The sequence below is a fragment of the Telmatherina bonti genome (genome assembly GCF_933228915.1).
Source record: "Telmatherina bonti genome assembly, chromosome: 16".
Classification (NCBI taxonomy): Eukaryota; Metazoa; Chordata; class Actinopteri; order Atheriniformes; family Telmatherinidae; genus Telmatherina; species Telmatherina bonti.
Window position 1 is genome coordinate 33,225,398 of NC_136614.1, and position 25,109 is coordinate 33,250,506.

A 25,109-nucleotide genomic window follows, 5' to 3' on the forward strand; every position below is an offset into this window, starting at 1 on the left:
ATACATACATACATACATACATATATACATACATACATACATATATACATACATATATACATATATACATACATATATACATATATACATACATACATACATATATACATACATACATACATATATACATACATACATACATATATACATATATACATATATATATACATATATACATATATACATATATATATATATACATATATATATACATATATACATATATATATACATATATACATATATATATATATATATACATATACATATATACATATATATACATATATACATATTTATATATATATATATATACATATACATATATACATATATATACATATATACATATTTATATATATATATATATACATATATATATATATACATATATATATATATATATACATATATACATATATATATATATATATATACATATATATATACACATATATACATATAAAAGAGAGCAACTATAGCTTTGAGATCTCATCTTATTTTCAGAGAAATCCTCTTCCTTCTAGTTATTCTATTTAAATACCAAACCAAATCAAATTTCATGTATGAAGCCCTTTTCATGCAAAAATCAGCAGAAATATTTTTTATACAATAAAAACAACAGTTTATGCACATCAAAAGATAAACATAACTCTTTATAAACCTGTGTGTGTGTGTGTGTGTGTGTGAAGGCTTATGTTTGACGGTATATAACATTAGCAAGGATTTCCTCGTTAATATTTTAAACATGAAAGCTGTATTGGTAACTGGATCCATGTAGCGATATTTTCACACCCATCAGCAGATACTTGATTCTGTCCAGTCTGTCCGAATCGTTTCTTTCTTCTGCTAAACACAGCCCAGCTTTTGTCGCCATGGCAGAACTCCACTGGGTCTCTCAGGCTTTCTCTGAGGCTTTGAGCAGCTGTCTTCCCCAGCTCATGTGGAAGAAGAATTTCATCAACCCAGTTGGAGAAAGAAGACTATTCCAATTTCATGCCTATCATTCTTGGCCTAAGGGTGAAAGGGCATCTGCGGAGAACTGCTGAATGCTGTAGGGAGCTTAGTTTATTTCAGCTGAATAAGAGCCCTCTTTGATGTCCCAGCTTATAGGAAAGTGGTCTCTCAGCAGCTCTGCAATCAGCGCAGGCAGTTCTCTCAAATAGTTCTGCTGTCCTTATATCTTCTAAATAACAGACTGAAGGGAACTTTAGATTTATTCAGACTTAAACTTACTTCCTCTGACTGCTGCATCATAGCTTGATTAAAAAAAAAACGGAACTATTAAAAGCGGCGCATACTGTCCAGGTTACTAATCTCTCACATCCAGCAGACCAGGCCGCTGATTTTTCGTCTGACCATTCAATGTTTGTTGTGAACCAACTCATTATGAAAACCTTTCCATAACTTTACTGCATGAGAAAGTTTGGTAACCTCAGCAAGCTGGTTTATGACGATGGTCTGAGAGGGTTGGTGAAAGAACGCCACTGTGAGCAGGGGCGTCTCTAGGATTTAAATACAAGGGGGGCTTTGCCCTCACCAGGTGCCATACAAAGCTGAACACGGATAAAATCACGATGACAGTAAGTTAAAAGCAACCCTGAAGAACATCTAATGTTTCAGATTCAATCTTTTTTACTGTGAGGAAACTAACTTTGTTCATTTATGACTGACTGGAGCTGCAGCACAATGTGACTTCTTCAACAGCGATTACCGAACGTTACTTTTTTCCCAGATAGTTTTGCTGTTCAAACATGATAATTCAGCATGATCTTAATGCCTTTTAGTTGTCTGTTTGCAGTAGGCTGTAGAAGATATAACTTTTAGTTACAGATGTGTGGTGCTGTTTATTTTCCACCTTTGCAGTATTATTCATGTCGCTAACAGCAGCAACTCTGCTGGAGGACAGCTGGGAGTCCAAGCTAGCTTCATGTTTTTTCTGATGTCTCTACTCAGTTTATGTATTTAAAACCATTTTAATTACGTAGTTTCCAGCAAGAAACTTTCCAGTTCCAGGTGGGGGTCATGTAGCCGTTTTTCCAAAGTTAATATGAGAGATTTATTTATTTCTTACAGAGCAGAAAGGAGTTAGTTTGACTTGGATACTTGGTTTGTCTTGTTTGCATCAAAAGACAGAAATACAGAAAATTTAAACATCTATAATGATTGTTAATGTGGTTTTACACACTTAGAGTGGTGAGAAATGGTGATCATTGTAAAATTGTGATTATTTCTCTGACAGTAATCAGATTAACTAAATCTTCATCCACAGCTGTCAGTAATTCTCTCCCACTGTGAAGCCCTAACATTCTTCCATCCTTCCAGTTTCTTAACCGGTTAGACCAGTTCAGGGTCGTGGTTAGCTGGAGTCTTTCCCAACAACCATTGGGCGAGAGGCAGGTACACCTGGACAGGTCGCCAGTCCATCACAGAGCCATCTTAAGATTCTTTTTAAACTATCACACAACCTGGTGTGAATCTGAACAGTCCTGGTCTGAAAGGTTAGCTTTGAGGAAAGGTTTGATAAAACTGGTGCGTAAAGATTTAGTTGCCAGTTGTGAGCAACATTGCTGCTGTTAAGGAAACTTTACTCCTGCCTGCTTTGAAATGGCAAAATTAAACTTAATGTTCTGTTTCTGCAGAATAAAAATAATCTAAGAAGTTTAATTCTGTTTAACTTCTTACTAAACTGCAACGTGGTGAAGAATAGCTGAGTTTCCACCTTGAAGCCTCCTCGTGTTGCGGTGTCCAACTCCGGTCCTCGTGAGCTACCATCCTGCAGGTTCTAGTGGTTCTGTGATGGGCCAAGCAGTGAAGAACAGTCAGGCACAGGTTTAAAGTAAAAAAAAACAAACAGTTTTTTGTTGGGTTTTTTTTTTACCCAAAAAGGAAAAAGTGGTTTTAACATAAATGAATAAATCAGGCCTATAAAAGAAGTCAACTTAACAAAACTATAATCAAAGAAATTATAACAGAAGTAACTCAATAACAAAATGAAACAAACTGACTTAACAAATAACACACAAGGGGAAACTTAAATAGTGGCTGATCAGCCCAAACAAAACCAGACAAAGGGGAGGACACACAAAAACCTAACTAAATGAACAAAAGAAAACCCTAAATCCCCCCCTCCCATTTCTGCCACTGGTTTGGTCCAATTATCTGGCTCCACCCCGAGGCCACCTGCTGGTTCACAGCCAAGGGACTGGAGCCACTGAAACGAAAGAAACTAAACTATTATACCGTCACAACATAAACTAAAATGCGCGCTTTTTCAGAATAGTTGTGATGCTACATGAAAGTAATGTCTAACAAAAATATTGCTCTACAAATTAAATTCTGGTTGAAGAAAATAAATAAGTATGTGTGATGCATTTTGATATTACCCACGTGTGGCTGTAGACACAGCCATCACAGGTTCCCTGCTACAACACACTTGATTCAAATGGAAACAACTTATTATCTGCTGCACCTGCCTGTTAACGAGCTGTAGATTTGGGTCAGGCGTGTCGCAGCAGGAAAACACTGATGAGGACCAGAGTGGGAGAATCCTGATCTAAAGGAAACATGTGGACCCTTTGGTCTCTCAGACTGATATGAATCATACGAACGTCTTTAAACATGGAGATCTATTTCTTTTGCCAAGCTAGATTTATGTTAAAGGTGTGTGTTTGTGTGTGTGTGTGTGTGTGTGTGTGTGTGTGTGTGTGTGTGTGTGTGTGTGTGTGTGTGAACATGGAGAGCTTCATCCAGTGGGAAAGCTAAATAAATGAGGTGGGGCAAACTGTGATGAAGCTGAATGTGGCGGACTGGAGGAGAGGACCATATGTTTCCTGCTTGGCATGGACACCTCTGTGCATCTGTGGGTTTCATCTGCAGCGGGCTCGCTGCATGTCTGCCAGGATTTAGTTCAATGCGAACAGTTTTAATCTCCAAATGTTCTTTTTATGTAATGTTTATAAACTCTGAGTCTCTCCTTCGTATTGTGTTTTAAACAGCAGAACCATAGCATGATGCAAGTTTATGGCACAACTTAAAACCACCTGCATTAATATTTGTGGAGCCAAAACAGTGTTTCCCCTTTGGATCGGGAACAAAGGACCTCCAGGGTCTCCTGTGGTATTTGGCAATTAGACGCTAGCAGCTGATCCTCAGGGTCCTGAGGGTTACTTAGCAGTTTTTGAAGTGTGAGAGGCTGCTGCTGTCAGGAACGCTGTTGCCATGGCGAGATGTGTGTGCATAGTCACTATGTTTAGGTGAGCGGTACCTGTTGGAGCATGGCAGGGTAGGAAGAATAATGCTGCTCATAGTTCTCAGGGGGATTATTATTATAGCGGATCAGTTTATTTTTACCCGCGTGTGAGAGCAGGTTGGATGCAGCTTAAATGATATAAACACTGATCTGCTAATAAGAAGTTATTAGAAACTACACTTTACTTTTCACATTTCAGGAAATATTATGTTCAGTATTACAGATGACATGTTCATTTCAGTCCTACGAGGGCCGTGATCAAGCAGGGTTTTCCATGTTTTCCTGCTTCAACACACCTGAATCAAATGAAATGGATCTAACAACCAATCAGGTTTCTGCACAAAGACGCATTCATTTGCGGGAGCTGCAATGGGATGCATGGAAAACTTGCTGGACTGCAGACCCTGTAGGACCAGAGGCAGTACCTCTGCATTGCAGCATCGTTTTTCTGTTTGGTAAAAATAAAATAAATTAAAATTACTGCAAATCTGCAGCAATATTTCATGGTCTTGTGATTTAGAATCTCTATAAAAATAATTAGAAGTGCTCAGTGAGCTCATCGCTCTGCAAGGCCATTGTCTGTTTTTTTCAGTGATTGTGGACAATATTTTTGAGTTAGATGCTTTAAGGGTATAATTATCCAATTAAGCCTTTTTTTTTTAAAAGAAGTCCAGACGTGAACCGGATCTACCCAAAGTTTAATCACATGTCTTTTATTCCATTTCTGAGATTTTCTGAAAATATGAAAACTCATCTATAACATTTTTCATTGTGCTGCTGACAGACAGACACACACACACACACACACATGGACAGACAGAGAAAACATAACCGACACCTTGGCAGACGTAATGAACACAAGCAGGGGAGTAAATGCAGGAAAAGCTCCGACTGATGGATGAGGAAGACTCAGATGGTGGAGAAGTTTAGCTCCTCCCACTACGACAGCACCAAGTTAAGAGGAAACATCCTGAAGCAGAATTTATCTCCAGCTGTAACTAGAAGATGGCCTGTTGCGGTGTTTACAAGGGTTGATGTCGCTGCACTGAATGTCCAAAGCGCAAGTTCGGCTCGGTCCACCAGGCTCTGGACCAGCTCTCCCAGCTGAACCGCCACACGCTGGTTCAGATCAAGAAGGAAACGCTGCCAGGCCAGTACTGCCAGGTGGAGGGGAGAACCAGTTCAGGACGTTCATGGCGCTGCAATGCCAGATTGACCCATTCCCTTTGAGCAAAGTTTATCCTGCAGGCCAGATTGGACTCTCTGGTTTTGCCTCCGACCCGTGTGCTTGACATCCCTGCTCCACATAAAGCAGAAATAATGTCGCAGAGCTGCTTTTCTCTTTTACAAGTCTTTGTGAATCGCAAACAAGTTTCCGTATGCTGTTGATGTAACGACTGCATGTGTCAGTGCATTTCCCCAACAGCAGGGAGCGAGCAGAGAGCTGCATGCAGGTCAGCACAAAGGATCATCTCTCACATTCACAAATGATCCACAATGCTTGCAGAGTGTTTTACACACTCTCATCCCCCCGATAGGAAACACTTGCACTGTGACATGCAGGGATCCAGAACAGTGCATGAATAAAACTGGCCTGTAAAGTAAGTTGCTTCCTCTGCTCGCTGCTTGAAGCTGTACTGATTCCCTCAGTGCTGTCTAAAGCAAGGCAATAACCCCTGGATGCAAGGTGGGAAACACCCACAGCCCGGTTGCCTTGGTTACCATGTCCAGTAATGGTACCCACAAACACACACAACATTGTGACATCGATCTTAAATGCCTTAAAAAGTAACTAAGAAGCTACTTTAACAGTAAAACATTACTTTATGATGCAAGTCATCAACAAAGTAGGTACTTTTTAAAGAAAGTAACTAGTAACTGTTACTAATTACTTCATTTCAGTAACGTCAGTATTCGAAAGTGTTTTGTTTGATTGACAGTTTATTTGTCACATGCAAAAGTAACATAAAACCGGACAAAACAAATCAAAATCACATCGTAATCCACCACCGCAGGTAGCAGAATAAAAAGGACGCAGAAAAATGTAGAACATTCGCAACTTTTATGAAACAAAACAGTCCAGCTGATGGTCTGTCACTTTCTGGACAACAGTTTACACAACAGCTGTCTTTCATCATGATGGATGGATGGATGGATGGATGGATAATCGAGGAATGGATGGATGGATGGATAGATGGATGGATAACAGAGGAATGGATGGATGATGGTAATGTATGGATGGTAATGATGGATGGATGGATGGATGGATGGATGGTAATGATGGATGGATGGATGGTAATGATGTATGGATGGATGGATTGATGGATGGATGGATGATGGATGAATGTATGGATGGTAATGATGGATGAATGGATGGATAAATGGATGGATGGATGGATGGATGGTAATGATGTATGGATGGATGGATTGATGGATGCATAGATGATGGATGAATGTATGGATGGATGGATGGATGGTAATGATGTATGGATGGAGGGATTGATGATGGACGCATGGATGATGAATGAACGTATGGATGGTAATGATGGATGGATGGATGGATGGTAATGATGGATGTATGGATGGATGTATGGATGGATGGATGGATGGATGGATGGTAATGATGGATGGATGGATGGATGGATGGTAATGATGGATGGAATAGAGGAATGGATGGATGGATTCTTCACCTCTTTCTGTAATGATTCCACATACAAATAAAAACACATATACACACATGTTTACAGTACATAAATACATACATAGTACATAAAACTGTTTTCTGTTCTGTATTTATGTCATATATCATTTAATATCAGTAGTTCCCATGGTTACAGCACAACAATATGTTGTGTTCGTTCTCACTGTAGACAGCTTGTACTACGTACCTTGTATCTTGTAATGTGTGTACTTTCCCTAGCCTGAAACACCCTCCGGATACTTTGTGTTGCTATTTGATGAATTACTGAGTACATGGATTGTGATATGTCAAAATGGACTAGACCTCTGGATTTGCTTTATGGTTGTCTGTACGGAGCATTGCATGCAGTTCTTATTTCTCTTGTGGGGATCGTGTATACTGGTTGTGTGTTTGTTATGGGAGTAATACAGAACAGTACAAGGTATACAATGAATCTGAATTGATGGTAATATTGCAATTGATTTGGATATCTATGTCTTATAGCTTACATGTGGTTTCCAATTCAGTTTGTCATTGATTATTAAATTATTATTGAGGAAGTTATGTTGGATAACTAGCATAACTGTATTGGTTTGCTATATTTATATTGTGTTTATTTTGTCCCACTCAATTCAAAATGCTCAGAGAGCAAAGACAGTATGGAGGCAGAAGCTGAGACTTCTGAATGGTAACGTGAAGATGACCATTCTGGATGTTAAACTGACAAATCTGTGTCAAGTTTGTCAATGCAACTTCCCACTTGCAGCAAAATGAACTTATTTTTTTATTAACATAACCAACATGAAATGAAAATAATTCACACATATGTGTTAGGAATGGCTAGAAAATGAAATTCATGGATTTATTTTGCAGGGAAAAATTGGGGTTTAAATGGATTAAGAGTTAAAGAACAAGCGATTACTGGATAAAACATGTCAATTGTTCTGCTTCAAGTGACATTTAAGATGATAAGACGTTGTTTTAAGCCAGAAAACAGATAAAAAAAATACCATGATCTCTTTAACTGATCAATGCTTATTGTATAAAATAAAGATGCTGAAGCCATTACCACGCACTTTCGCTTTTTACACCAAATTTAAGGCTTACTCTGAAGATCCTGTTTCAAATTAAATTAGCTCCAGGTCTGCAGCTTCACAGTTTTCTCCTCATTTGCATGCCCCAAATCCTGAAGGAGATTTATTTGAATAATAGCTTTCAAAGTCTGAAGAATTAGTGTCTTTTGCATCTGAACAGTCTGCCAGATGGATGCGGGAGAATGACTCTTCGTGACGACTTGTCCATTCACTGGTTAATTACAACTGACGAGTTGATACTCTAACTATTTCAATCTACACTTGAAGGTCAACAGGTGAGGAAACAAGCTCGAGCAGCTGGGCTTGGGTGCACATACCATGCAGTGCAACCCCAACCGGTTGACCCAGATGGCTGTCCTTCGGTTCTACTTTAAGTTTTTTCTTCCCACTGTCACCCCAGATGAATGTGCATCATGTACTGGATTTATCTTGATCAAATGAGAAACATGTAAAAGAGTTTTGAGCCACTTGGTCAGAGCTGAAGTAATGATGTACGCTCTTCCATCGCTTCCTCGGCTCTGCCTCCCTCCTTGTTACAGGCCTTTTCTTTCCAAACATCACCAGACTGAAACGTCAGAATGAACAAATACGGAGACAGGAACATGAATGCAGCCGTTTTCCACTCATCTGTCTAAACGTTTGGAACCAGGCTGTCCCTTCAGGAGCGCCAGTCAACCAAATCAAAGTCTAGGAGTCGCTGCAGAAATCTCTGTATTTCTGCTGTTCTGCCCACCGCTGCTCTGAGTGCTGCACAGTCATGTGGATGACAGCCCAGGTGTCACCTTAAGTGGGATGAGATGCAGAGTGTTGCGCTTCCTCAGCTGCATATTTTCCTGTGTCTGGTGTCATCTCTTTTATCCTCACTTTCTGTCTCTCATTAGCTCTGAGTGTTGCTCGTTGACCTGGCATTCACGGCCTGCGTCCCTCGGAGCGAAACGCACTGAGAAGTCACATTTGAAAGCTCTCCTGCTTCCTTTCAGCTGTGAGTGAACGCGGTCCACAGTGGGTGGCTTTGCTAATTGGACCTGAAGAGGTTTGGGACAAGTTGCAGCAGAACTGTCAGGTTCCACTTGGGTCCTGAAAGGAGCGTGGGCAGGAATTCTCATTTACTGGGTTAGATGGGGATTTGCAGTTTGAGGCCTGGAAGCTGTTTGCTGCACCGGGATAATGAGAGGGAGAAGGAGCCAGAGGAAGCGAACAAGCTCGCTTTTCCTGAGAGGCACAGATGATGCATGATGGAAGGGTTCTCTTTCTTTTGTCAAAGGGTGATCGGTGTTATTTTATACAGAAATCTGCAGATTTTTGTTTGTGTTGAATCAGAATAAAGTATTTTAAGACAGTTTAAACAAGTAGGATCTTAATTTGGTTGCTTTTTATACATTTCTAGCAGTCAGTGCTGGAATAAGATACAACTGGAGGCATCGTTGTGATGGAAAACAGATGGGAGTACTGTCCAAAAGACAAACTGCAAGTTTACCTGTTAAAACAATAGCTAAAGCATAAATAGAGGTTTTCTCTTTTGTTTCCAAAAAAAAAGTACTGGGATATTGTAAACTATAATATTGTATTTTACAGTTTTACTTACTTACCTACCTTAAAGATTTGTATTAAAGATATGTGTTAATAGGTAAATAATGCTCATCTTCTGCATGTTTATTTAAATTAAATAGTTAAAGAAAACTATTAAATTTCTATTATAAAAAGGATATCTTGGCCCTGCGAAGGACTGGCGAGCTGTCCAGGGTGCACTCTGCCTTTCGCCCAAAGACTGCTGGGATGGGCTCCAGATTCCCCGCATCCCTTCATTAGATTAAGCAGTTAGGATAATAAATTAATGAATAAAAACCATATCTGCAAACTTTTGAGACACGTGGATGTATGGGAAATATATACTTATATGACGAAGATGACAGTAACATGGTAGGGTCTGTGCATGTTTCTGCATCAGTTGTTCTTTTTAGCAAGAATATTTCTGAAATGAGGACATGACATACAGCATTTATGCATTATTATACAGCAACAAATGATTTTGCCGCGTGTGTGTTTGTGCAATCATAGTTTTTCAGGTTCTGCTCATGTTAAGTATTTAAATTACAATCAAATCAAGTAATTATATCTTGGACCTTTCAAGGCAAGTTGATTCTTATAGAACCTTTACCTGAACCTTGAAAACATGACAGATGGTGTAAACAAGCATAATAGACAACAACAAATAGAAAAAATAACAGTAAAATCATAAATTGAATTAAAAAGTTAAAGTAAAAAATCAGTTAAACGTTAGCAAGCAGATTTCATGTAGATGCCTGAGAAAAGAAATGTTTTTAACCTAAAGACAAAAATGGGCAAAGAGGTGGAGCTAAGAGGGGTCTGTGAACGTGGGTGTGGATGACTGACATTGAGCGAACTCCAACCTGCCTGTAGCTGAGAGCTAAACAAGCTAACAGGAGCTAACTAGCTAACGGAGGTAAGCGGGCTAAGGCTAAGCTACTGCTGTTAACCGGCTAAAAACCGCTGTTGTTCTACATTCCTCCTTCTTGAAACGGGATCTCATTTACCTGTCAGTCAAAAGGACACGCCCCTAATTATGCCAAATATTGATATGAAATTACTTCTAAAGGGGGGAGTTAGAAAACAATTCACTCACCCCCCCACAGTTATCATTTTTATTTTTATTTATTTATTTGTTTATTTGGCATGGACAGTACAAGAATACATTGCCACCTAGGTGGCCGATGCCATGTACATAAGGCTCATAGCTGCAGGCTAATTTATGGCCCTGGTTAGGCTTTTCAAGGTGTTAGTGCAGTAAAAAACACAAGATTAATGAAAAAATTCATCATAAAATAGTACACATATAAGAAGAAGAAAAAAAAGACAACATGACATATCTGGACATTTCACATCCCGAGTCCATACAAAGTTCAGGGCTGCACACTTTTGGCTGCTCTTTAACCAGAGCTTCAGCTTTAATGTAAACAATCTCAGGTCTGACTGATCATGAAGGTAAACCTGACCTATTAAACCTAAAATGGATTTTTGTACCAGGTTGTAAACATCTTTATTTCTGCTGCGAAGTTGGTCTTTTTATGGAGATTATCTCTGTTTGTCTGAGCCCCTAGTGGATGAGGGGAGAACTGCAGTTTTTGGCACACTGCATAGGCTGGAGGTTGCCATTTGGCTCCACCTGCCCTTGCTCAGTTTATCCTCCCTCTCCAACCACAGCTGCACCTGATCAAACAGATAATCACACACCTGTTTCTCCAAAGCATTTGCCAGTCCGTTGTCCAACATTCACAATTCCCTCCTGAATCTTTTTAGACTAATAAAAACCTGCAAATTGTTCAAATTTTGGTCAAAGCGAGTCCTTTATGAAACATCATGATGTTTGTATCTTGTGGTTTCTCCTCCACTCATAGCCAGGAATTCTGCACCCCAAATTACAACAAAAGACATCAAAACGTCTTCATGTGAAAGACACTAAAGTAATTAAAACACCGAAATACGCTTAAAGGATTAAAAGATTAGAATACACTAAAAGAAATTAGGGCAAAAAACATTTAAAAGACTAAAAGTAATAAAAAGATGAAGATGGAGCAGAACGGAAAAAACGCTGAGAGAAATAATGCCAAGAAATAAAACTGTGTTGTGAGTTGTGATTTACTGGGAGCCAGTTATACACGCGAGGAGAGCTCATTTCCCATTTTGGCTGCCAGGTCTAAGGCCTTGTCCACACATAGCAGGTATCGCACAAATCGAAGATTTTTTTCTCCAGTTTGGCCGTTTTTCCACACCAACACACAGATTTATGCAGTCAAAAAGGATTCTTTAAAAAACCTCCGACCAAAGTGCAGATGTATGAATAGTCTGTTTGCACGTCGGATTATTGACATATATAAACGGGTTTTAGGTTTTGAAACGTCACCGCCTGCAACAGAAAATAACATGAGACGTCCATGTTGTTTCCAACAGAATGGACGTCCTCAGAAGTGTGTTGAGGTTATCCCGTTGTCAGGATGCGTTGTGTGTGTTTTTACACTGCCATCAGTACCGCTCCACATAGACGACCGAAGGCGAAGGACGAGATGAAGGACCGTTATTTTCCACCACCTCACCAGATCATGTTAGAGGCGTGTTTAGTGTGACGTCATGAGATGGAAGGTTATTCTGATTGGATGGGATTAGCGTCCCTACTGCTGCCTAAAGGTTTGATATGCTGATGGATGTGTGTAACAACGCGCTGATGCAGATAGATGCAGATGAATTTGTTTTCAGAAATCAAGGTTGTTTGATTTCATTTTGTTTACTGACCAGAGGGGGGAAGATATTGGAGATTACAGAAACCTGACTATGTGTGAACACAGTCTGAGAAATCCAGACACGTCATGTTTAAGTCTGGATTAACAGGAGGAGATGAAGTGTGACGTTCCAGCTGTAATGATCTGGCTTCACCAGTTTTGTCCAGCTAACTGGAGTACGTCTCTTTACCAACTCAGCAGATTTCAGCGTGTCGACCCCAGAGAGCTGTAAGCGCTTTGTCTGAAAGCATCAGGTAAAGATCTGCCTTCCTGATGCGCTCGTCTCGTGTTCTTCTCATGAAGGAGTTTGTTCAGAGATATTTCTGCAGGCTGATTACATGTCTGAACCCTAACAGACGTGTTTACATTTAGTATTGTCGTCGCTGGAGCTGCCTGGGCGCATCGTGGGGAAATTTCTAGATGAATAGGATGGGTGGATCAGATGGTTGTAAGGGTGGCCCTCAGGCCCCCAGCTAGCTTAACAGATCTCCAGTCGCAGCCATGCACAGTCCCAGATGGGTCCCAGTAAACACACACACACGGCTCCAGAGGATTTGCTGCTGATGATGATGATGATGACTTTCTCATGGAAACATCATCAGTATGATCCAACATAAACGTAAAATAACTTCACAAAAGTTCTGTTTTTCTGTTGTTTTTTATTCCGCATGTTTGCGTTTTGTCATATCTCAGCGACACAGCCGCTGGGATGGAATTCAATATCTGGAAACATTGGACTGAGAAGTACTCAGTTTGTTTATGAAGGCAAAAAGTAACACTGGCAACTGTTCACAGTTTATTTAGATGCTGATTAAAAGCAAACTGTAACACAGCTGTTCACACAGACATGCTGACTGTCCAGCGGACCTGATGTAAATAACACGCCATCAGTCAGATTCTTTCTGCATAAATGCAAATAGTTGAATAAAAGTTCAAAGCAGCCTGTGTTGGTTTTTTTGTTTTTGTTTTTTTCTTTGGTAAGTCAACCATGTTAGACGGTCATAAGAGTTCATTTCCACAGCAGAGGTTTTAATCGCTTCAGTAGAATGATTACCGTGTATGAACAGTTTTAAAATCATTCAATCATTCGTTCATTTTCCAAACCGCTTTGTCAAATTCAGCGTAGCGGGAAGCTGGAGTCCATTCCAGCAGTCATTGGGCGAGAGGCGGGTACACCTGGACAGGTCTGCAGTCCGTCACTGGGCCAACTCACAGAAACTTTTCAGTTTTACTCGTCACTGTTTCACTTAATGTGTAGGAATAAAAAAAGCAGAGAATAAATAAGTTGTCAGAAATGAAAGTTCCTGCAGATATATTCCCTGGTACGGATGTTCCAGGTCCTGGAGAGGACTCCTGAAAAGCCACTCCAGCTGTTGGAAGGAACCAAACGAACTGATTCGTGAATGAAAGCCTTTAAAAGGAGTTTCCTCAGAAGGATGGCCGCCTTTCCCTCAGAGCTTGGCCATCCTGGAAGAACTGCTCCTCCACATCCACACGATCCGGATGAGGTGGCTCAGGGATCTGGTTAGGATGTCTCCTGGACCTGGATACCACTGCTGACCTTTAACAGCTCGATGAAATGACCGTGTAAAAGGCACAGTGTGGCTGTTAGTAGCCAGATGAAAGCAGTTTAGAAACAAGTCTGGTAAAAATCAGTCCGAGCTCATGAGACTGTCAGGATTTGGTTTTTTCCCTTTGCTTTGTTTTCAGGGTTCCTGTTTTATTTTGTAGTTTTCCTGTTTAGTTCCCTCGGTTCTTGTTTAGCTTCATTGATTTCCTGTTATTGAGTTCACCTGGTTTCATTTTGTTAATTACTTCACCTGTCTCATTGTGGTCTGTGTATTTATACCCCTCACTTCTTGTCTTGTGTTGCTGGTTCATTTGTTGGTTTTGGCCCTCACTTTGTCTTGGATTAAAGTGATGTCTGATTTCTGCATACCGGCTTCCCGACTCCTGCATTTGGGTCCACCTCCCTACAGCCACCGTGACAGAGATATGTTGCTTCAAAACAGAAAGTCTCATCTGGAAAATGTGTGTATCTTCTGTGTAACACTCACTCTATTGTCTATTGTGTGGTTGCCAAGGAAACCGGGAGAAGAGGGGTTCTTCCAGAGTCTAAAAGGCTGTGCAGAGTTGGGGTTGATGGGGGGTTCTGTCTTTGTATTTCTTCTGTAGTCTATGTTGTACGACTATTGTGATGACATTTACCCTAAAGCATCTGATCAGACTCTTCGCTTCATTTCTGGTGTGTTCAGATGCATGTCTGAGCTCCTGATTCAGGCCGTGTCTGGTCCAGAGTCCCGCTCCGGACTTTCACCTTTCATTCTGATAAAGACAGATTAATGTTAATTCCTCGACAACCCCTCCCTGGGAAGGTGTTCCAGCCGTGCTCCTAAGGGAGGAGACCCCTGGGAATACACGCTAGAGGAACTGTAGATAGATAGATAGATAGATAGATCGGTCTTTCCTCACACTGATGGTCACTTTGTTCTTCTGCAAGTCCACATTGTTCTGTTTCCAATTTTATAGGTTTTTAATTTATATAGATTTTTATTTATTCAGGATTATTTATTCACTGGAGTATCTCTATTCTTATTTAATATTGATTAAAATGTTTTTCTCTGGCGAGTTGTGGTCACAAAGCCTTTATGTCCTCCTTGGAGCCGCGTGCTTGTTTGGTAAATGGAGCATAGACCCTCATCTGAGGCTGTAAGTATTTGAACAAAGGAAGAGGCATTAAGCTCCGCATCAGGATTTGTATTTTAATGAGACTTTTGTCATTTTTCTAGAAGGGAGTGTATTATTTTTCCTGCAATGCATGCAAACGGAGATGTTGCACACAGCTTCTCTGGTTTATTCATGGAAACAAATTCATGTATTTCAGTTTAGTGGTAGCTGCATTTTTCAATAATCATGCAGTTCAACTGTATTTACATAAGATGTTTTTTTTTTCTTATTAGCAGGCATGCAGCTGCCTGAATAATGCATATGGAACATTGCCTCTTTATAGCAGCATATACAGTAAATTTCAACGCCAGGAGATCCAGTATGGCAACATAATGCTTCGCCCTGTACTTTATTAAATATACATGCATAGTGAAGTGGCTTTCTTTGTGAATTATATTAACAACAGCTGTGAAAAGCTGCTCTACATTTCAGAGAGCATTTGTAGAGACAAACAACTTTCGCCACTCAATCTGCTTAATCTAAGAGCAGTAAAGCGTACTTAGATGGACATCACCGGTTATATGCATGACTTTATGCTACATTCAAGTGTAAGGATTCTGAACTCTGTGACAGTGAAGCAACATGTGGTACATACCGCAGATCATTTTCAGTGTTTTCAGCTGTCTGAATGTGAGAGACATTAAAACAAATCAGATTAATTTAAGTCTCAAAGAGAAAAACATGTTAAGTCTTGATACAAAATGCAACATTAGCATTAGCATTAGCAGCAGTGACACAAAACCCTCATTAAATCTGTTCACGTTTATTTTGTGGCAGAATTTCACCAACTACAACTCAGGTGAGGATCAAAGACCCCAGCACACAAACGAATACGTCGCAAACACACCATTTAGCATCTATCCTCAGAGCTACGTAAGAATTTTCACAGTATGTAGAGGCTATCCATGAACTACAACCAACCGTCTGCAGAATCAGATGAAGCTTACACGTTGAGCCCCATTTTAACTCTCTCAGCTCCCAGTGTGAACCGTTAACTTTTCCCACAATGATCCAAGAACTCGTAGTTGCTGCTGGAGTTTTAACAATGCAGTGATTTTGCTTCAGTCTCGCTGTTTCCGTTTTTTTTCTCCACATTTTTCTTTTTTGCTGTCTCTTCCGTCCAGTCCATCAATTATAAGCAGAATATGACATAAATACCATAATAATAAAGAATAAAATCAAATGTGAAACTACTAAAATCAGAAAATAGGGTTAACAAAGCAAAGAACAGGAAAGAAAAGAAAAACATAATACTGGATCTGAGGCAGCTCTGCATCCTTTTCCCCACCTGCAGCAACTCACAGTGGAGCCCAATGGTAGGCCGCCACACGGCACATGGCCAGGTCGTCTCCTACCCTACCGAAACCCCGCCCCCTCTGGCCGCCACATCTACACCACACTTAGGCCAACTTGTTATGAAGAAAATGAGAGGAGTATGAGCTGCACCATGTAGGTTACTACACATACCCCCAACTTATCTTGCCTGGTCTTGTGTTTATGTGGTTTTGTTTCGTTTATTTGTTTCCCCTCCATGAAGTTTGTGCTACATGTGTAAATGTCAAACCTACATGCACTAAGAATGCCTTCCCCCCCAAAAGCCTCTGGGGGACATTCAAATCAGCCTTTTTATATTCAAATCCCAGTCCGTTTGCTCAAAAAGTCCACTTTGGGGAAATGTGAATACACCAAACGAATTCTGATTTGGATCAAAAAAGTCTGTTTCAGTACAGGATGGGTTACAGGACTACAAAAAAGTCACTTCCTACATTTGGCGTTGCAATGTGTTGGGTTGTTGACCCGCGACCTATCCAGGGTGTACCCTGCCTCTCGCCCTTAGGCGTCCCGGAGCCCCTAATTGGACAAGAAGAAAAATGACTGACTTACTGACTGCATTGGGGGTAGCAATGGTGTTAAAGCTCCTCTGCCTCATCTGATGTTCCTACTGCGTCCATTATTGCTGTGTATTTCTGCAGTATAGTTGCACAAGACAAAATTTAAAAAAAAAAAAAAAACAGCGATAGTTTTTTGCTCTGTTTAATTCACAATTGGAGGAAACATCTTTCTTCTTCCCGAGGGTCTTGTCCCCTCTTTTGCTAAATACCAGTGCAGCGCCACCTTTGGTGGGAAGGGGGATATGTTATTCTAATGGTTTGGCTGGTTTGACCAAAGTGCAGCTTGAACACAATCTCAGTCCATATGGATACACCCCCCCACAACTGAGCCGAGTCCCCAACTGGACCAAGTCTAGCGGTCTATCTTGATGTAAATGTGGGCTAATTTAAACCCTGGCCACAGTGGAAACTAATATAAAACAGGTCATGTTAAAATGAAAAACTCAAGACAAAAAAAAGAAAAATATACACACGATTTCCTTTCTCACAGTAAAATGTGTTTTTAAACAGCCAGCAAAACAAGAATAATTGTCCAGTATTTGTTTGGCCCATGAGAATCTGCCTCCACACACTGTGGGTGAGCTGTGGGTAAAAACATCCACTGGGATCCGTTAATCCTCTGGCAAGACTACCTTATGACAAATGATACAGGTGATACAGGTGCAGTGACCCTCCCTTCTCTGTTACCATGGCTTTACACAACATCAGTCCATCACTTACCTCTGATATATAAAAGATTTTTCCATGATGATCTGGTTTGCCCTAACTGTAAAATCAGTCATTGTGATGAAGCATCCAGTTTCAGAGGAAAACCTCACGTAATTTATTCCACTCATAAAATGTACATTAGTGGAAAGTAGATTTCCAAGTTGAGTACTTACCTGAGGGACAACCAGTTAAGACACACATGAACGGTGGAGATGTTCAGTGGCAAATGTTTTCCCACAACTGATGTTCGTACAAGCTCTGAACAGCAGGAGAGTTTGTTTTGGAGAAATGCTTTTACGGATGGAAATATAAAGGAGGGGCTGGGGGCAAATGCCTAAAGCTCAGAGGGACAGACAAGGCAGACTGCAAAAATCACTGATTTTTTTTTTTTTCAAAACACCTTGAAAATAACTTTTAAATAAAATCTTAATGTTGCTCCATGTGGTGAAGTTAGCATCATGAAGGGCTTCTACTGTCTGCAGCTGACATCTGTTCTTGTCAGCCACCCCTGCCATCCATCCCCCAACATTCACAATGGGATTTAAATTAGAGGAACATGCAGGATGGTCCAAAGGAGTGACATTACTCCTGTTCTTAGAAGGCTGTTGTGCACCACAGCGCCTGTTGAATAAACCAGACAGAACCATGCAGACAAGGAGCTTCAGTCAATAAGAATTCTTCCTGCATAGCAGGGAGCGCTTTGCACAACCTGCTGTTCCATTTGCTTCCTGAAGGAAAAAGCAGTCCAGACCATGATGGAGCTTCCGCCATGTGTCATGTAGGAATCATCTCCAGTGGGATCTTGTCATGCCTATAAAGCTGGAAGCGATCAGGACCATCCAGGTTAAAAATGTTTTCTCATCAGATAAAACTTAACTCCACTTTTCAGTCCAAACAGTGTCATTGAACAAGTCCAGAGTATTTAGTTTCAAGGTCAGAGAGTTACGTAACGTGTCTTTAAAGCCCATCTCTCACAAAGATGCCGTCTTATTTATACCGGCTCCAGTCTGCATCAGTAAAACTCTCCTTTGCGTTGAGGATCGGCCTGTGTCTTCATAGACAACCAATTGGATTCTCCGGCTCAGCTCTTGGGTCTAGTTCTTAATTTTTTGTCCTATAAGCCTCAGGATCTTTTATTCAAAATGACTGTCTTACTGCGCCCAACATCAGCAGTGATGGCACTTTGCGAGAGGCCCTGCTTATGGAGCACAACAGTCTTACCGTGTTCAGGCGGAAAGTTTTTTTGTTTTACCGCCATGAAGTCATTACAAATGCAACAAAGGAAAAGTAACGATAAATATATTGTTTAACTGATTTGGACTTTTTAATGTCTTAAACTTTTGATAATTCGCAGTTTCTTTTGCATCACTTTATGGTAGAAACTTACACCAAACCTTGTTGAACACCATGCCCCCTGGTGGACACCAGAAAGCAGAAGGTTACACTACAATCATTTTGATCTAATAAATGGTGAAAATACCAAAAACAAAATTAAGTTTTTTCAGGTTTTGTTAAAGGGCCAAATAAAGCCTTCAAAATAGAATTTTCTTCACAGTGGTTCCAAGTTTGGGCTTTAAAGGGCTCACACAGTTGTTCCCAAACTTTTTCTGCAGGGCCCCATTTTAATCAACAACCAGAATGTGAAGCAGAGCCAAAACTATAAGTCTATTAACCCTACCCTAACCCTAAACCCCCCCCCCCCCCCCCCTCCAATTTGGGAACCATCAAATTAACAAACACCCTGTTAGAGTTTAAATGCAGTTTTCACTAAAAGTGGATTAAGTCAAGTTTAACCAAATGCAGGAAAAGCAAAGAGCATTTTGGGTACAAAACCTGTACATGTAGGACCATCGCTGAAAGAAATGGCTTGCAGTCAGATCTATACTGGCCAGTACAAGTTGGAGCCTAATCCAGCGATTAGCAGACAAGAGGCAGGTCCACCCTGGACAGAGCACCATCACAGGGCCAACACGATAGACAAACAATCACTACAGAGACTTATTAAGATACCATGTTAGTTTATTAATCTCTAGCCAGGAGGAGGAAGCCGTAGTACCCTGAGAAAAAACCCATGCATACACAGAAAGATCATGCAAACTCCACTGTTCCAACCTCCCAGCAACCAAGCCTCGAATCCAGCAACCTTCTTGTTGTGAAGCTGCACTACAGGAATCTGATTTCTTCTGGCTAATACAGAAATGTGTCATTTGAAATGTCTTGTTGGTTTGACTGCGTATGAGAGCAAACTTTGACTGAAAGAAAATGTAGTAACTTCAAGTGAACCAAGGTGCACCATTGGGTATAAAAGCAGCTCAAGAGACATTTCTGTTGAGAAGTGGTGGAACAACAAAGAGAGAGAGATGCAGCACTACGAGAATACAGACATCTGAGTGTGATCAGGACAAAAACGGCCTCTTAAGTAGCTTCATCGCTTAAGCTGCTGGAGTACGAAGCCTTCCAGTGATTACGGCAGTGATGGAGTCCTGCCGCCAGCGTCTAATGCCATCTGTGAAGCTCAACTGTCGATAATCTGGAGTGGAGCGTTTAACCGTTTTAAAAACTTGGCTATGCGTCTGAATGCTAACGATGATGCTGGAGGTGTTTCCCTGCACCAGTGAGCATTAACATGATAATGTGGCATCTGGTGATTAACGAAGGGTTCTGATACCTGCAGCCACACTGGAAGCTGATTCCACAGAGCGCCGTCTGATAACTAAAGCTTCTGCTTCCAGTTCCACGTTTAGAACCTGTAGGAACCACGAGTTAACCTGCATTCTGAGAGGAAAGCTGGAAAATCTGGAACTATGAGATATTTAAGTACAATATCAAAATCAAGTCCAGTATAAATATTTATTAACCATGTAAATCCCAGAGAGAAAATGAATATGTTGATGATTGTATTATAACTGGACCTTACTGGAGTGCTGTTCCATCATTAACTCTTTGATGCATCGTGTCCACTACAGTGGACGCAAATTTAAAGGCTGTTTTTCTCGTATATTCATAAGTAAGGATTGGTATATTTGCAATTTTGTCACTACAGTGGACATCAGGAGAGTTACCCAACACACTGCCACTCACTGAAGAAAAAACTCAGATAGCATAATATGTGATATATAAACGTACATGTAATTACAAAGTTTAACAAACAAGACAAGAAAATGACACAAGTCTATTTTCACAGAATATTTCTGTCATATAAATGTGACAATACATGGTAAATATTTACATAAATAGATCAAATAAATAAACGCAATAAAAAGTCAAAGAAAAGTTTCTGTCGAAGTAAAATATTGCATGTTAAAAACTAATAATTCATGCATCAGAGGGTTAAGAGTCACACATTGATTTTATGCCACTGATCAAAGCTGAGCCTGAGACAAGCGTTCACATGAAAGCTAATTACTCTTGAATAACCCAACACTGTCTGTGTCCTGCAGTTGGTGCTGCCAGAATATTCCATCCATGGGCTGTTTTGCATCATGTTCCTTTGTGCCCAGGAGTGGCTGACTGTGGGACTCAACATCCCCCTGCTCTTCTACAACACATGGAGGTAACTATTGAGTCTGTATAGTCATGTGTAAGGTATGTGCATGTGTGTGAGTGTTAGCTGTTAGGGTCCCTTCCTATGGTTTAAGATTAAGATAAAATGAAGGGAGAGTTAACTAACCTTACGATAATTTTGTAGGTATAAAGAGAAAGAGGTTGTCTTTCCAACCTGAAGAAGAAGGTTGATGCATGGATCCTTAGCTGTGGTCAGGTGTTTGTTGGAATCTGATAGGCCAGAGACATGGGGAGAGGCGCTGGATCCTTCTGTGTGAAGATCTTGTACTGAACTTCCCACTTTGTTTTCTACTTTAAGTGCACTTCAATGGCAGCTTCTCTTACAATATTTTATTTTCATGCTAAATGTGACAGGTTATTGTCCTTGGGCAAGACCAAGCAGCAATCTCTGGTGGTTAAATTAATGCCAAAACCAGCAGTTCCCCTCTTCATCCACTAGAGGCTCAGACAAACAGAGCAAATCCGCATAGACCCCCATGTTAAAAAGACCAACTTCACAGCAGAAATAAACATGTTTACAGCCTGGTATAAAAATACATTTTAGGTTTGATAGGTCAGGTTTACCTTCATAACAACTGTGGGGGAGTGAATAATTTTATAACTCTCCTGTTTAGAAGAAATTTCATTTTAAACTTCATGATTAGAGGCGTGTCCTTTTGATTGACAGTTATCCAATCTCCTGCTTTAAGAAGGAGGAATGTAGAACAACCGCAGTTTTTAGCTGGTTAACAGTGAAATTTAGCTTTTCCTGACATTTTTTCCTGCTTTTTCTGATTAATTATAGCTCATTTATATTTACAACACAGTTAATTATTTTGTTGTCCCCAATCCACACTCTGCATCTAAGGATTGCACAAACAAGTGACCTTTACCACTGAACACACTGGATGTGTAACTAAAGTCTTATTTCTGCTTGTCAAATATAAGACTTAGAGGTTGTGTTGGAGTCAGCCCCTCCTTGCTGCTGTAAATACTCACTACATCATCTCACTGTGCTCCCAACTCCAGGACTGCGCCTCTTGGGCAAGTAAACTTGATGAATTAGGGCCATGACTTTGATATCTTTTATAACAGAATCAGGAAGGATAAAAATGTAAACCTCTTCCACTACGAGCATCTTTCATGTTAATGTATCAGCCCTCCTTTAAATCACCGTTAGTTCCCAGTGTCAGAAACCGTCCTTTACTGTCTTAGCTTTTACCAACTTGATCACAACCCCCCGTCTGGCTGCGTATATCTCCGCTGCATTAAACTGCATGGTGGAGCATGTAAATGTCTAAACTGGAAGATGAAACACATGCCTCTGATTTATCATCTTGGCTCTTATCTTGACAACAAAGGCAGCGCTGCAGAAGAAAGATATTCAGATCTGGTATCAACCTGACATATACAAACTGAAGGGGACTGCTGGTCCTTAATGGGAATTCTGTTGTAAGGAATGAAAGAATATATTAACAAATAAAAAGTACATCTAGAAGTCTGCAGACCATGGACTTCATATCCCAGCTGACACAATATCTTTTTATATTTTTTCTTTTGTTTGTTTGTTTTGCTAAATAACTTAACCAACAAAGATTACATGAGATAATATCTGGACATTATGAAGACAAGTTGTAGTCACAGTTCTGAGTAACACTGGGAATGAAATGTCCCTGCAGCGACAAGCTTACAAGATTGTGAAATAAATATTACATATAATTAATGAATATGCATTTTAAACTTTAAAACAATGTGGATTGCTGCAAATAAATTCTTTGGAAATCTTTGTCCATTCTTGCCACAACACACTCTTTGCTGAAGCAGAAACTGTGGTCCAGTAGGTGATCGACTATCCCAGGTTGGCTGATCTAAAAGAAGCAGAAAAAAAAAATCACAATAACTTTTTACTCATAGCCAGGATGTTACAGTTTCATGATAAGGCAATTTAGATTGTTTCCTAAACTTCTGTTTAAAGTAAGGAGCCAAAACTGTCATAAATAAACCCTGTTATCGTGTTTACATGGTTCCCTTTATGTGTCGGGAGTGACAAAGGAAAACTTCTGAAGCGGTTGGAGTGATTAGGATCACGGCTGATCTGGTCTTTCATGTATATTTTGTATTTATAATGCATGTGCTCCTATGGCAACCGTGCAACCAAAAAGACTGATGACACAATCCAGTTTAACTTGTTAAACAGCGTGTGGTGGTCATGGTAACACTGGAAACAGACGTCTTCCGTAGGTCTTACTTTATCTGTTGTTGTCTCCCTGCTGGTCAGCAGGTTAGATGTGGATTCCTGCAGCCTGATTGGTTTAAGGTCATGTACTCAGCAGGCTGAGACTTAGAGGAAAGCAGAGGGAAGAGGAAGGACATGTTACTGTCTCATTAACTGCAGGCTGAACCAGATCTTCACTGGCTGGGCAATGAGAAGAGAAAGAAAGATGGAGAATGAAAGACAGATAGCAGAAGGTGTAGTATGCATGTGATACTCTGTAGCATTTACAGATACTTCTAGGAAGGCTTCCTCAGAGAACGTAACAGTTCAACCTCAAAACTTTTCACTACAGACTTGTTTATTGGCACAGTGATACTATAACGTGCATTTCTGGCACTGGTGCTGCCTAGCAGCATCCCGAAACTGAAAAATCCCATCTTCATTCCTGGACTAGGCATGACGTTGCAGCTGAGTTCTTCTTCATGCACCGTGTCCTATGCTAGCAAGGGGATAAAACACACCGTCCGAACAGACTGTCAATCCACCCGGAGTCTCAAAACTCCAGCAGCTGAGCACACGAAGACTGTTCGGCCAAGCATGCAGCGACAATATCAACACCGACCTGTAAAGGCACATATATTTTTATACAGAGGTTCGATTGCCTGCGATCACCAACTGCACGTCGTGACTGAAAGCACAAGATCGCAAATACAAACAGCTGAAATGATTTTCCACAGCAGGGTGGAGATATCGGGTTAGAAGCGTGGTCATCCAGGAAGAGTAGCGTCTCCAGCTGCGATTAATTTATTTTCTTAACCACTTGGTGCAGTCAAGGGTCATAGAGAAGTTGGAGTTTATCCCAGCAGCCATCAGGTGAGAGACGGGTACACCCTGGACAAGTCAATCACATGGCCTAACTGCGTTTCCAGGACATCTTTTCGCACAATGAGAGCAACATTTTTAATTTCGCTGTTGTTTGCTCTATGCTGCACCATCTTTACCAAAAATAAACCGGTCACATGACTCCTAACACATAAATACAAAAGTAGTGTTTCCATTATACTTTTGCAGATATATTTCCATATTGAAATGTCTGAAAACGTTTTTTGCTATATTTTACACCTTTTTTTTAATTGCACTTTTAAGTTTTGTGCAATTCTGAAAGAGACACAGCTAGAGGAGCATCAAGAGGAGCCAAATGAGGTGGTTCAGGCATCTGGATGGATGGATGGATGGATGGGTAGGTGGATGGGTGGGTGGAAGGAAGGATGGATGGATGGATGGGTAGGTGGATGGGTGGGTGGAAGGAAGGATGGATGGATGGATGGATGGATGGATGGGTAGGTGGAAGGAAGGATGGATGGATGGATGGATGGATGGGTGGAAGGAAGGATGGATGGATGGATGGATGGGTAGGTGGAAGGAAGGATGGATGGATGGATGGAAGGAAGGATGGATGGAAGGATGGATGGATGGATGGATGGATGGATGGATGGATGGATGGATGGGTGGGTGGAAGGAAGGATGGATGGATGGATGGATGGATGGATGGGTAGGTGGAAGGAAGGATGGATGGATGGATGGATGGATGGGTGGAAGGAAGAATGGATGGATGGATGGATGGGTGGGTGGAAGGAAGGATGGATGGATGGATGGATGGGTGGGTGGAAGGAACGATGGATGGATGGATGGATGGGTGGGTG

At 40.6% G+C, this 25,109-nt stretch overlaps 1 protein-coding gene across 1 annotated transcript in view; it reads left to right on the forward strand.

Annotated features, from left to right (window-relative positions):
* cnih3 (cornichon family AMPA receptor auxiliary protein 3) overlaps window positions 1–25,109 on the forward strand; it is a 109,963-nt gene that overhangs the window by 69,961 nt on the left and 14,893 nt on the right. The window contains exon 4 of the mRNA XM_079255651.1: window positions 21,089–21,201. Coding sequence (XP_079111777.1) covers window positions 21,089–21,201 — 113 coding nt within the window. The remainder of the gene's footprint in view (window positions 1–21,088; window positions 21,202–25,109) is intronic.